The 13,823-nt window shown below is 33.2% G+C and overlaps 1 protein-coding gene across 1 annotated transcript; it reads right to left on the reverse strand.

Moving 5' to 3' along the window:
- Nucleotides 1-990: 990 nt before the first annotated feature.
- Nucleotides 991-13,486, reverse strand: LOC139488554 (uncharacterized). Its single transcript, XM_071274280.1, has 5 exons — nucleotides 13,263-13,486; nucleotides 7,062-7,736; nucleotides 3,486-3,548; nucleotides 2,074-2,149; nucleotides 991-1,733 (listed from the first exon to the last, which is right to left on the reverse strand). Exons 1-5 carry the CDS (start codon nucleotides 13,336-13,338, stop codon nucleotides 1,106-1,108), a joined length of 1,518 nt encoding a protein of 505 aa, XP_071130381.1. The 5' UTR covers nucleotides 13,339-13,486; the 3' UTR covers nucleotides 991-1,105.
- Nucleotides 13,487-13,823: the final 337 nt, after the last annotated feature.

Genomic DNA, 13,823 nt, shown 5'->3' on the forward strand with positions numbered 1-13,823 from the left:
GTGTTACATTTTAACGTTGCGTCGTTTGTTTTCTCTTATTTTTTAGTGTAAATTCACATTGCGATAAGACGTGTCACGGTACTTGCCTATCCCAAATTCATGTATTTGGTTATGATGTTATATTTGTTATTCTCGTGGGATTTTGTCTGTTGCTTGGTCCGTTTCTGTGTGTGTTACATTGTAGTGTTGTGTCGTTGTTCTCCTCCTATATTTAATGCGTTTCCCTCAGTTTTAGTTTGTTACCCCGATTTTGTTTTTTGTCCATGGATTTATGAGTTTGAACATCGGTATACTACTGTTGCCTTTATTTTGTACTAAGATCATAAGTTTGGTCATTTTTCGTCTTTATTATATTACTATAAACAACAATTGTTGACTTTTGATATTAGTTTATACAATGATTTATTAACCTCAGAGACATGTCCTCGGTGAATAGCATATATCTAGTGTTGATAAAAAAAATCAAAAATTGTAATTTTGTTATCTTATTAGAATAATGAAAATTAACAGAAAAACCCTGTATTGCTTTTGAAATTTACATTTGCCATCGCATTGCTTTTGCGAGATTTTTTTTTATCTGTATCTAAATCTTTTTTTGTGTCTTACTTTTTTACCGTTGTTGCTGTAAGAACCCCTTGAATCTATTCTTATAATAGACTTATCATCACAACATTTTATTTTTTTTGTCGAGAGAGTTTTTGTCATTCTAAACTTATCACTTTTTGAGATATGAGTACTGATGTGAAGCATGATCTGCTTACCCTTACGGAGCACCAGAGATGACCCCCAGTTTTTAGTGGGATCCGTGTTGCTCAGTCTTTAGTTTTCTATGGGTTTTTTTGTGTACTATTATTTGTGTTTGCCTTTTTCATTTTTAGCCATGACGTTGTCAATTTATTTTCGATTTATGAGTTTGACTGTTCCTCTGGTATCGTTCGCCCCTCTTTTATCTGACATTAAAGCAATAATGAATAATAAGTAATGACAACATTTGTTCAGAGAAATTGTATTTCTTTAATAACAACTGTTACATGAAAGACTTTTTCAAAGATTATAATAATTGATAGAAGTTCAACTTAGTATAAATGGTATTTGATTCCAATAATTAAGAACATTTTGAAATATCATACTGGTCTTCTGCTTTCCCGCCATTGAAATGATCGTACGTGTCTTGGTTTTCTGAATCCGACCTGTAACAACTTGTAGAATCATATACCGTATCGACAGTATGACTGTAAATGTTGTTTGTAGATTTTTTATGTCGATTGTCACGTGATGAATCATACACGCCTTCTTCAGAAAGACCATATGTATCATCTGTTAGATATGTTGTGCTATCAAAGCTTGTTTTATCCTGACTCGTATTCACTGGTTGGGCAAGTTCATATTGCTGCTCAGTTTTGGTTTTATCTTCAGATCTGTTGTAACCCGTAATTTGTGGATCTAAAACTAAGTAGTTGTTTGAAGCAGCATCGTTAGATATCATCTTAGAAGTATAACCTTGTTCAGTAGATGGTTCAACAGTAGCATAATCATAATTTAAATTTGTCTGCTTTAAATCTTGTTTTCTACCAGAAACGTCACTGTTTGTGAGGTTTTGGTATGGATAATCGGTAGTCTTTTTTAAATCCAGGTACGTATTGTTAAGATGGCCAGTCCCACGTGCCATTTCATCATTTTGAGATGTAGTATAACCATCCTTTGGTTCTTTCCGTTTGCTCGATCCAAAAAACCTTAAATATTTGAAAAAAAATCGTATTGTTTTACATTATTATGATTGAACAAACTTTATGGATCGTAAAACTTCAATTTATTTCTTGGTTATACATGCTAATACACATGATGGTAATTAGAGAATATTGTGATGTGAATAAATTATTCCTTTTTTCTTTTCCCAGTTAGTATTTTTTTCAACTTTTTATATTGGCGAAAGAACAAAGAATTTACCTGTATTATTTTACCTTATGAAGTGACGAAATGGTACAATTAAAAGTTTTAATCGTAGAGATTGAATCTATTGAATATTGAGAATTTAAGTTCCATGTAAAAAGTAAAATCACAAAAGTACAATACCTTCGAATGAATATAAAAGTAACAACCAGAACAAGTATAACCAATACCAGACCCACAACAAGTCCAATAACCATTCCTGAAATAAAGTCCAAAAATATTTAACATATACATGTACTAGTATATCATTCTTATCTTTCCTTTTCAGATTGTCACCTTTATTATGTATGTTTAGCTATGTTCATAACATCGCGAGCTAAAATTCAAAGTTTTATGAGAAAAAAAATCTAATAGTTTGAGATAACACGACGGGTGCCACATGTGGAGCAGGATCTACTTACCCTTCCGGAGCACCTGAGATCACCCCTAGTTTTTGGTGGGGTTCGTGTTGTTTATTCTTTAGTTTTCTATGTTGTGTCGTGTGTACTATTGTTTTTCTGTTTGTCTTTTTTATTTTTAGCCATGGCGTTGTCAGTTTGTTTTAGATTTATGAGTTTGACTGTCCCTTTGGTATCTTTCGTCCCTCTTTTGAGATAACAATTTGTCTTCACTTAAACCGAGCCCAATCTAAGTTTATACGTAAGGTGATATGTTATAGGATATTTTTAATGTTGCATTGGAGATTTGAAAGTTGTGTCCAAAACTACTTTCAAGAAATAAAAAAGGGCATCATGTTCATCAAATATACTCTACGATACGATCCGAGTAAGTTGACCCTTTACATGAGATTGTTCTAAAAGGTTGTCAATTCAAAACAGTAATACGATCTATGAATATTGTTCTAAAGGTGTCAATATTGATTGTTAATGACTAAATATTATTTTTATATACATACGCACATTCACAGTTATACAATCTGTCGATACCGGTATCTTGACATTGCCCAATGTTTTTATCTAAATGTTAAAGGACGTCTTTCTTCTAAATACATTTGATGCTGGGTGAATACTGATTGACATTTGTGTATTAGATATATATTTTTTGTACTGGTTTGTAGTTGTAATTAGCAGGGAACTAGCTGCCAGTAACTGCGAATACTCTCAGATCTGTTCTTAATTTCTTGTTTTTGGCTTTCATTAATACCCTGTCACGTCCTGTCTGTATATTCACGGCTAAATATTTTGAAATATGTCAAGGAAAAATAGCTGTGTATCAAAAGTTTTGTAGAGTGTCACGCAGCCTAATATTCATGAAAGGGGATGTAACTGCCTAAAAATGGTATACGTGAATACCAAGGTGATAATTTCAAGAGTAAAGTTGTCAATTCAAGATTAAATGTGTTAATTCCAAGATTAAAGTTGTTCATTCCATGATTAAAGTTGAAAATCTCAAGATTAAAGTTGATTATTCTAAGATAAACGTCGACAATTTCAAAAAACAAATGGTCCGGATAAGCTCATGTTTTAAAATGAGCCTTCGGTTTAAAAAAAATGTATCGCGACTTGAAAGTCTACAACACTACACATAACTAGTACCTATGTCATTACTGTCTTCATTTGTAAACGTTGACGTTGTTGCATTGGTTACCACAATTGCGTCTGTAAAAAGAGAAGATGTTTTACAGGATTACCTTCTGTTGCTTAATACTGAATGTTACTCAAGTTCCGTCATATTTTAGGACTTTATATATGGCAATACCGTTATATCGCTCTTTAATTTGTCAGTCAGGCTTATCATCGTTGTACATTGTTTTCCTGTATGAAAGGGTCGTGAATGTTCGCTTCGTTTACACTATCGCCTTTTATTTAAAATATGGCTCCATTTGAATTATTTATTATTCGTTATATGAGAAATATTTTGGGAGACCTAATTCTGCTTGTTTCCTATTAAATCGGTTGTTCGCTTCTACTTTTTTTTTAAAGTGATTTATAACTAATCCTGCTGTCATAGGTACATCGTATGATTTGACAAAGTTGTGTTATGCTAAATGCTTAGTTGCCGTTAATACATGACAACGGTACAAGGAAAAACAAAAAAACTAATCAAGAGGACAGAACATGTTTTTGATAATTGAAGACCAGTGGCGGATCCAGAAATTTTCATAAGAGGAAACCCATTGACTGCCTTAGAGGGATCTTGGTATGCTCCTGATAAGATCCTACTAAGATTCAACTACGATAGTAATATGTTATGATTACAGCTTACGGTCTTGTAATGCTCTTGCTATTTGAATAACATTTTTTTATTATAGAAATGGGCGTATAACTTACTCTTTAATTTATTTCTTAATTGTTTTCGATATGTAATATGAAAAGGAAAAAAAAATTCTTCCGTTCGCTGATGACCGAACAGTATTATTTTAAAGTAATCCCAACAGTGGATTGTTATCTAAATTTATAATGAGTGTCTGTTAATTGTAAGTCCATAAAAATGATAAATTGTTAAACTTTATCAACCAACTAACGGAACGAATTGAAAACAACTGCCATTATTATATAACACCTCCATATATATTAAGCACACTTAAAAGTATATGATACTATCGTCCAGGGCTTTCATTTCCAATCATGATTACTTTTACAGAGCAATGCTGCTAATGAGGAGCCTATTAAAACATGTTCTTAATGGTAAATATCATTCATTACTTTTGAAAGTTTCACTGACGACATCATGGTATTAAGAGTATCTATGTCATGTTAATTAACGCAGAAATATTGCCAACTATGTTCCAACTTTGCGGTTTGTCTAAGCACAGAAGATTACTAAATACTATTGAAAATTTACTTAAAATAATCAACCCGATTGGTGCTCCTATTATATCAACAACTTATAACTTTAACTACATAAGCATCCATGTTCAGTTGCTTTTTTAGTGGGGTTCGTTATTCTCAGATTTGTTTTATTTGGTGCTTACTGAACTGCTGTTTTTGCTTTTGTCGTTTCATTATGTTTAAGGTTCAGCTATGCTAATGACATATGGGGTTTTTGGAGGGTCTGATTTTTTTTTGTTATTGTCTCTTTTTCAACAAATAAATTAATACGTGTCAGGATAAAATTGGTTATAAAGTATCAAATCATGTTAATTTTTTTTTCGATTAGTGAACGAATAATAGAAAATTCAAAGCGCACAATAACAATCATTGTATTAATCATGAACATTCTAATAATCTCACTGACAATGACAAAGTTATATATATACTTAACCCATCAACACCAACACAAGTGAAAAAACAAGGATCCTTTATAAAAAAAAAGTCGATGGAACTGAGGACAGGGGACCCTTTAATATTTAACTGAATTTGTATATATATATTGAGTTACTTAGTTATTGTCTTTATTTGTTTTTGTTGTTGTTATATGTCACAAACTGTAAAGTTTATATGGCAATAAAACTTTGAATTGAATTGAATTGAAAAAAAATAATAATATGAAACATTTTCCCGGAGTGGACGCTGTTGATTTTAGAGTTGGTGAGGTCTGTGTATAGTCTTTTTTATCATAAAATCGAATGCCTCAAATATTAGCTATCCATCTTCAAATTTAGAATTTGTCGGTTTTTACCCAACAATGTTTCACTTGAAACAGTTCAAAATGAACTATAATAAGAACACTCAACGGTGTCTCGAAATGTAAATTATATATGTACTCAGTTCAAAACAACATAGCACTATGGCAGGACCTTACATTCTTCCTGCTTCTAAGTCTTCTACAAATGAATCGTAGGTTTCATGACATGTATAGTTCTTTATCTTACATATTTGATTTACGACTTCAAAAAAATCTTTGAGAGTTTGTCAAGGCTATTTACGTACATGCACAGATGTCGCTGTCTTAGATCTGTAGATACCAGTTTCTTGTTTAATCTGTAATTTTACCGATTGTAATACTTTGGTTGAATATTTATTATTCATACATCTTAGCTTGCATTGCAAAAAAGAACGCACCTTTTTCGCTGTCAAAGAGTTGAAACAGTCATTTGAAATAATTGAAGAATATTCATTTGCTCGAATTCCTATTTCTTTAGTCGATTTAGCATTCCAACTGATTTGTTTCGAATGTTCTTGTTTAGAAAATCCGGCATGATTGACATATTCAATTATAAACCGGTCAATGATATACCACGGATCAGTTTTTTACAAATATAATTTAGGATTTTTGGCATTATTTCTGTATAACTACAAATGAATATACCATAACGCAAACATCTGTCAATGTGGCCTAAATGGAACTACGCAAAGGGAAGTATTTAATTTATTAACTTTTGGAAATCATGTTTTTTAAATGAAAAAAAAGTGAAACGGACATTTTGAAACTGTACAGATTTGGAACATGAATTATTTCGATTCTAATAGGACAAATACGGTCATTAAAAAACTGAAGCGAGGTTGGGTATGCTGTGTGTGTGGCTGTTCTTTTTTACTCCCTGCTAGATAAAGCTCAAATATCTTTATAAATATGTAGCTTGCGTAGGTTAGTTTGTGAATAACTGCTAGAAAAAAACTTTTTAATTCTTTACATTCTCGAACCCAACATTTGCCATTTTAAATTTACATGTATTTCTCGTAAGCTTCCGTTAAATCCAACGTTGACATTTTGTAACTAAGGACCCGCCATGTTGACTTGCTGAAACGAGTAAATATGCGAATAATGCAATAGAATAGAAAATAAAACCAAGCTTACCTCAAAAATCAGTTTTAATACAATATCATACGAATTCCGATGGTTCATGCAACAGAAAACTTTCAACTTTAGCGGTTTCATTTGTATGACGTCATGTTTTGAAATGACTTAAATGTGCCAAAAAGATTAAAAGACTTTCGCGGAATTTTATTTAATTTTTATTTTGTTGATTTCTCCGAGCTCTTGTGCATTACTTCTTTTTATCATGCATACGAATAAGAAAAAAAGTTATTTTGTCTTTTTTAATTGCCCTTTTTAAAACAATAAAATCGGCAGAGGGTCTGTATACATGTAGATTTACGTAGGAAGTATATTGTAACAGCCATTATTATGTATGTCTCTGAGTCTGCGCTAAGTATATTTTATCGAGAATTTAATCACAGTGTTGTTCACAAAGCTAAAGAAGCACGTCATATTAGAATTATACGTACAGACAGGTAATCCTAAGGCCACTCTGATATTGTTCATAGAATATGACGTCATGAATCCACCACAACCTCCCATATGCATCTCAAAATCAAAATAGAATTCCTTTTCCATATGTTTGCTGCTTGATAATGTAGAAGACCGACGTATCCAACCGTTCATAAAGCTATTAGTGTTGCCTACTCGACCAGGATATGTTAATTTTGGATTATAGTAGAGAGTTATATAACTGTTTGGATTGGCGTCACAGTTAGTGAAAATAAAGTCTTGTTTTGCAGCACGATATCCTTGTTCACTTTCTTCTTTGGCCAGGCTTATTGGTAAAAATCCAAGAAATAAATATGGCGCCATATTGGTATTTTCGTGGGACGGACCTTGATAAGAGGTAGTGCTGTTATATCCGAAGTATAAGGTAGAACTGTTTTGAAACTGTAACAAATTTTCTACAATAACTTCATTTTGAGTACCGTTACTAAAGAAAATCCGTAATTTCGCAAAATCCCTGGTCGAGTATAATTTTGAAATATCAACTGTCGTTTTATAAGCATCCTTTGAAATGTAGGTGTAAACCCAATCTTCTTCAAATGAGCAATATACTTTGATGGAATTGCCGTTTTGGTAAATTACATATTCTCCGCTTGAAATATTACTGTCTCTTTTGTAGAATTCTATGCATGAACCTAATATTAAATAGATAATTTTTTAATTAACAATCAATTTTATAATATGTTCTGTAAATTCTATAAATTAGATAAAGCGCGAACTAGAACTAGTTGAAAAAGAAGAAACATTTCACAAATCAAGAAATACAGAAATGTATACAACTAATGTAGAAAATACATGTTACAAAGTAAGAAATTAAAAAATTAAGAAATAAAATTTAATGTTTATGGCTGATGTACCCTTCCATAATAAAAAGGCGAAATAGTAAGATACTCTTTGAAACTCTTTGTTTTAAGTCTGTAGGTAAATAAACTCATCATAGATACCAGGATTAAAATTTTATATTTACGCCAGGCGCGCGTTTCGTCTACAAAAGACTCATCAGTAACACTCGGATCAAAAAATGTTTTAAGGGCCAAATAAGTACGAAGTTGAAGAGCATTGAGGACCAAACATTCCTAAAAGTTTTGCCAAATACAGCTAAGGTAATCTATTCCTGTGGTAGAAAACCCTTAGTAATTCAAAAATTAAAAATTTGATTAACAGTTAATTTATAATTATGAACATATTAATGATAACTCAAGTCAACACAGAAGTGCTGACTACTGGGCTGATAAATCTCCACCAGCAGTGGCATCGACCCAGAGGTTATAAATAAACTCATCATAGAAAAAGGGTAAGGTCATACATACATAGTAGCCCATGACTATGTAAATAGACGAAAGTTTGAGTCATGATAAATCAGATTATTCTACCTCTTGGCAGGGCGACATGTTTCTTTCGGACAAATCAAACTGTCAGATAATCATTGCTGATGTCTTATTGAGTTGCGAGTCAATAATTTCACCTCGTTGGATACGTATTTGTGTTACATTAAATGTAATCACCTTGCCGGCAATGGGTTACTCATGTACTAGGCGTGTTCATCTATCAAAGGAAAAGACTGTCAGCATTGAAAGTAAACAAGAATTTACTATTTTGTTTACTGGTTAATCTTTCTTATACAGGTAAACAACTTGATTTCAATATTTTTCATCTATAAAGTCCCACAAACATATTCCCGATTGTCCCACAAAATTTCATTACTCTGTTTACCTGTCGACTTAAACACCACAACATAATATTGAGTTTTTGTAATTTGGCTATACGCTTTCACGGATAGTAAGGTCGTCATATCGAGGAGCGTTTAGTACAGTGATTTTGTCATAATTTGGTTAAGTTGGTCATGGATAAGTTATGTAACTTCCCAAAACGATTGCCTCAGCTCTTTTCAAATTAGCAAGTAAAAAGAAAATTAAATGTTTGAATCTATATTGTAAGTCAAACTATCTAAATTTAAATTGTTGTTTTCAAGAAATTAACGCAGGATAACCAAGATATCCAAATTGGTATGGTTTGGTTAAGCGATTGAAATGGTTCAGTTAAGAGTCAGAAATTCGTCATGGTTTTGGTTATATTTGTCATGGTTTAGATCCAAATTCATACATATTTGTGGCACCTTAATATTGATAGTTTGTTTGAAGGCGATTGTAAAAAATTAAAGTAACACAATTTACTAATTGACTGAAGAGGAAAAAAAGCCTTTTGACCAAATTTGGTGGGCGTAAACGGCAAATCGTACATTTATATAAAAAAAAAGCCTTTTGACCAAATTTGGTGGGCGTAAACGGCAAATCGTACATTTATATATTTTTGTACCCCGTGTAACGCATTGCAGGGTCAATGGAAATATCGGGCGTCCGTATTACCGTCCGTCCGTCTGTGTGTTCATCCGTCCGGTCTCACGTTTACAATTCTTGCCGGATTTTTTTTTCTGAAATTCATATCATAGTTTTTAGCTCACCTGGCCCACAGGGCCAAGTGAGCTTTTCTCATCACTTTGCGTCCGTCGTCCGTCGTCGTCGTCCGTCGTCGTTAACTTTTACAAAAATCTTCTCCTCTGAAAGTACTGGGCCAAATCAAACCAAACTTGGCCACAATCATTATGTGGGTATCTAGTTTAAAAAATGTCTCCGGTGACCCGGCCAACCAACCAAGATGGCTGCCATGGCTAAAAATATAACATAGGGGTAAAATTTAGATTTTGGCTTATATCTCTGAAACCAAAGCATTTAGAGCAAATCTGAAATGGGGTAAAATTGTTGATCAGGTCAATGTCTATCTGTCCTGAAATTTCCAGATGAAGCGGAGAACCCTTTTTTGGGGTTGCTGCCCCTAAATTGGTAATTTTAACAAAATTTTGCCGATTTTGGTTATTATCTTGAATATTATTATAGATAGAGATAAACTGTGTAATCAGCAATAATGTTCAGCAAAGTAAGAGCTACAAATAAGTCAACTTGACAAAAGTGGTCAATTGACCCCTTACGGAGTTATTGACCTTTATAGTCAATTTTTAACACTTTTTAAAAAAAAATAATTGTAAGCAGCAAGATTGTTCAATAAAGAAAGATTTACAAACACATCACTAACACCAAAACACAATTTTGTCATGAATCTTTAATATGCACATAGACCAAGGTGAGCGACACAGGCTCTTTAGAGCCTCTAGTTTAGGAATATTATAGTTTGGGCTAGTTCAAAAATCAGTGCCGATCATTTATTTTTAAAAGAGTTATGCCCCTTGAAAACATAAGTTATAAACGTTACATTGTTAGCACTCCCAAATTTACATGTCTTGCAAGAATTTTATGGAACTTACATCATAAGTTTCTGTAAGAAATGTCTTGGACAAATTCAAAAATTAGTGCTGATCAAAGGTCTATTTAAGAAATAATTCATGGAAGCCATAGATTGTTGGAAATTTACACATGGCCTGGGCCGTGATATTCGAACTTTATCCTGAGCGTTTTTTTTCATTCATGTTTTTTATTAGTTGTTATTGGCCTGGAATATACTCACAGATCAGTTCTTTCTTTGGTGTTACTTGATTACTTTGATCTGTATCGATCTGATCAGTCAAGTCCTTTTCAACTATTTTTCATAGTTTGTTGTGCTGTAAACTGTATGCCCAGATTAAGACAAGTGTCTGGCTGGGAGCCTGCAAACATTTAAACCACGTCATATGACATCGTATAAAGTCTACAGTCTGTGATGCACTGGCTGTCGTTTTTTTCCTGTATATCATATTTATTATTGTTTTGAACATACGTCAGTCTGTAAGTTTTCTTATTTGAATTGTTTTATCTTTAATTTTGTCGGAGGCTTTATTTACTTGCTATAGCTAAGAGGTATGAGTTTTGTTAATTGTTGAAGGCCGTACGGTGACCTAACATTTCCGTCATTTGTTCTAGTAGTTGTCTCATTGGAAATCATACTGTATTTACTAATTGTATATTACTATGTGCTTTCCTAGGTCATAGTATATTCCGAATCCGAAATACGGATTTGGTCCGTGTTTCAAGACGGGTCGGGTGGAGGACCGACCAATTCGGCACTGACCCGTGGCACCCCGCTGCCTCCAGACAGATCCACGCATGCGGTCGGAGAGAACTGCAAGCAGTAGCTTCCCCAGTCGAACACACACAGAGAGCCGAGAGCAGTCGAGGTGCGGTAAATCTTCGGTCTCGGGACGAGTCGACACTAGACGGGTTATAACACCTGACACCACAATTAAGGATGTCAGGTCACCTTCCCGTCCGGCTTGTGACCGCCGTCCAAAACCGTTCATGGCTCTCTACCCGAGGAGAGTGCACTCGTCGACGACGGCCGAACGCCTGGTGGGTCTTTACGGATCCCTGAAAGCAAACTGGATCTTTCTATGTCTGTTTGATTTCATATCGACTTAAAATATTATAGTTACTATTTTTACTCTATAAGAATGATTTTTGGTGTATTGATTCAGTGAAACAAATGGTTAAAAGCTGAATATGTCGACTTTATGCAAAACCCGCCTCCTTCTAATGTCACATGAATACGTATTCAATGTGGGTAAAAAATTAATTCAACAATATACATAACAAATACTGTTTGGAAAAGTTAACATTTTAAAAGTAACTTTCTAAATTTTATCATTTGTATTTATCTGTTTTCTCATCACTTGGCGTCCGTCGTCTGTCGTCGTACCACCACTTAAAGAAAGCAATTGTACTCTCTATCCGAGTCACAATTTATCATTCTCCATCTGGACATGACTGATAGTCAACAAGGTCTAGGGTCAAGTTACTCACATATAAGTGAATAATTCATAGGCAATGTTTTTTAGCTAATTTTTACAAAATTCATTCCAGCTTGCTTTTAAAAGCGAATAATTATTTCACTTTTTACTTTCATTAACGAATCGAATAAACAAAATTTGTATTGTTTCATATCTCGTATATTTAGTCGTAGCTAATGCCCTACTTAACACAACGACGCAATGAAATACAATGACAATATCAGGAAATAATCATTATTTATTATTGTACACAATGTAATATTTTACAGGAAATTGAAAACATGGGGAAATGGTCTTTGTAAAATAAAAATTGGGTATATTTCAAATGCGTATTTTAAGTTATTATTTAAGTATATTCAAAAACTACCTTGACCAAAAACTTTAACCAAAACTTTAATCTGAACTTCACACTATCAGTTTTTATGTTCAGTGGACCGTAAAATTGGAGTCAAAACTTTAATTTGGCATAAAAATTAGAAATATCATATCATGGGGAACATGTGTACTAAGTTTTAAGTTGATTGGACTTCAACTGCATCAAAAACTACCTTGACCAAAAACTTTAACCTGAAGCGAGACGAACGGACGAACGAACGAACGGACCCACAGACCAGAAAACATAATACCCTCTACTATCGTAGGTGGAGCATAAAAAGAACGTTATTAGCAGAAAAAATGTAACTTATCTGATTTCAGCTCATTCTTTTATAATGAACAATTGAAAAGACAAGCCAGTGTATGCGGATGGGTAGATTGATGGCAAAACAACAATAATTATAATTGTGAGATATAGAAAATGTACCCTCTCCAAAATAAAACTGGAGCTAAAACAGATAAAGAATAGAGAATGGAGATTTTTTGATTTTTTTTTATATTTGTCGATTTGGATAGCAGTCGACCGTATAGTGCATCTGTACATGTACATGCATACGACTTTGATTGTTTTTCGGGACATTCAAATACAAAATAAAAGATGAATTTTGGTCTGTTTTGTAGGTTTCTGTATATATTTGTATTATATTAGTATATATCTGTATATATTAGTATATATTTGTTTAGGGGCCAGCTGAGGGACGCCTCCGGGTGCGGGAGTTTCTCGCTACATTGAAGACCTGTTGGTGTCCCTCTGCTGTTGTTTTTTATTTGGTCGGGTTGTTGTCTCTTTGACACATTCCCCATTTCCATTCTCAATTTTATTCTGAAATCGACTTAATTTTCGAGAAGTTACATAGACTTTGTATAGATATATTTTCAATCCACAATATACTAGGTGTATTGATATATTCATGATATTGCAGATGGAGGATTTCTATCCGATGCAACACATATGTAAAGCTGCTCTTCTTTATGGATAATACAAATGTTAGGCAACAATAAAAGTACTTACTGACATATTGGTCGGCAAATGAATTAATAAATGTACAATTAATAAGAATAAATGCACAATGTTTGAATTGAATCATATTCCTTTTATGTAGGTTGTTTGTTACACCAACATGACCAATGAGGAAGTTAAAAGTCGTAAATATTAAACGTAAACAAATTAGTATTGATTGTTAGCCATGCATAAAAACATTGAATTATCGTTAAAAACGGGTACCTGTAAAGTGCGAAACGAAATAGAAACGTATTAGGACAAAACGAAACGAAACGAAATGTCTTATAATACAACATGTTTGTGTGTTTCAGAGTTTGCATGCATCCGGTTTTCATAGTTTTACTTGGAACAAATCAAATAAAACCGGCAGAGGGATGAAGGTTTATTTTCAGGGGAGGGGTCGTACATACTTGTGTTTACTGCCTATAAAGTGTTAAGTTTCACACGTCGTTTTGAATGAATTTTTTTTTTTACGGTAAAATATTACCATAGAAAGAAAAGGGGTGGTACACGGTAACACCTGATATATATAATATAAATGAGACTATATTTCAGAACTGTGATATTGAG

This window comes from Mytilus edulis, chromosome 9 (genome assembly GCF_963676685.1).
Source record: "Mytilus edulis chromosome 9, xbMytEdul2.2, whole genome shotgun sequence".
Lineage (NCBI taxonomy): Eukaryota > Metazoa > Mollusca > Bivalvia > Mytilida > Mytilidae > Mytilus > Mytilus edulis.

What these genes read in the sequence shown, in the direction of transcription:
- LOC139488554 (XM_071274280.1), bottom strand. Translation starts at nt 13,338, where the DNA reads ATGATTCAATTCAAACATTGTGCATTTATTCTTATTAATTGTACATTT. An exon ending in ATTTGCCGACCAATATGTCA is followed by an intron (nt 7,737 to 13,262) that starts GTAAGTACTTTT and finishes ATTTAATATTAG; the next exon opens with GTTCATGCATAGAATTCTAC. An exon ending in GGCCTTAGGATTACCTGTCT is followed by an intron (nt 3,549 to 7,061) that starts GTACGTATAATT and finishes CTCTTTTTACAG; the next exon opens with ACGCAATTGTGGTAACCAAT.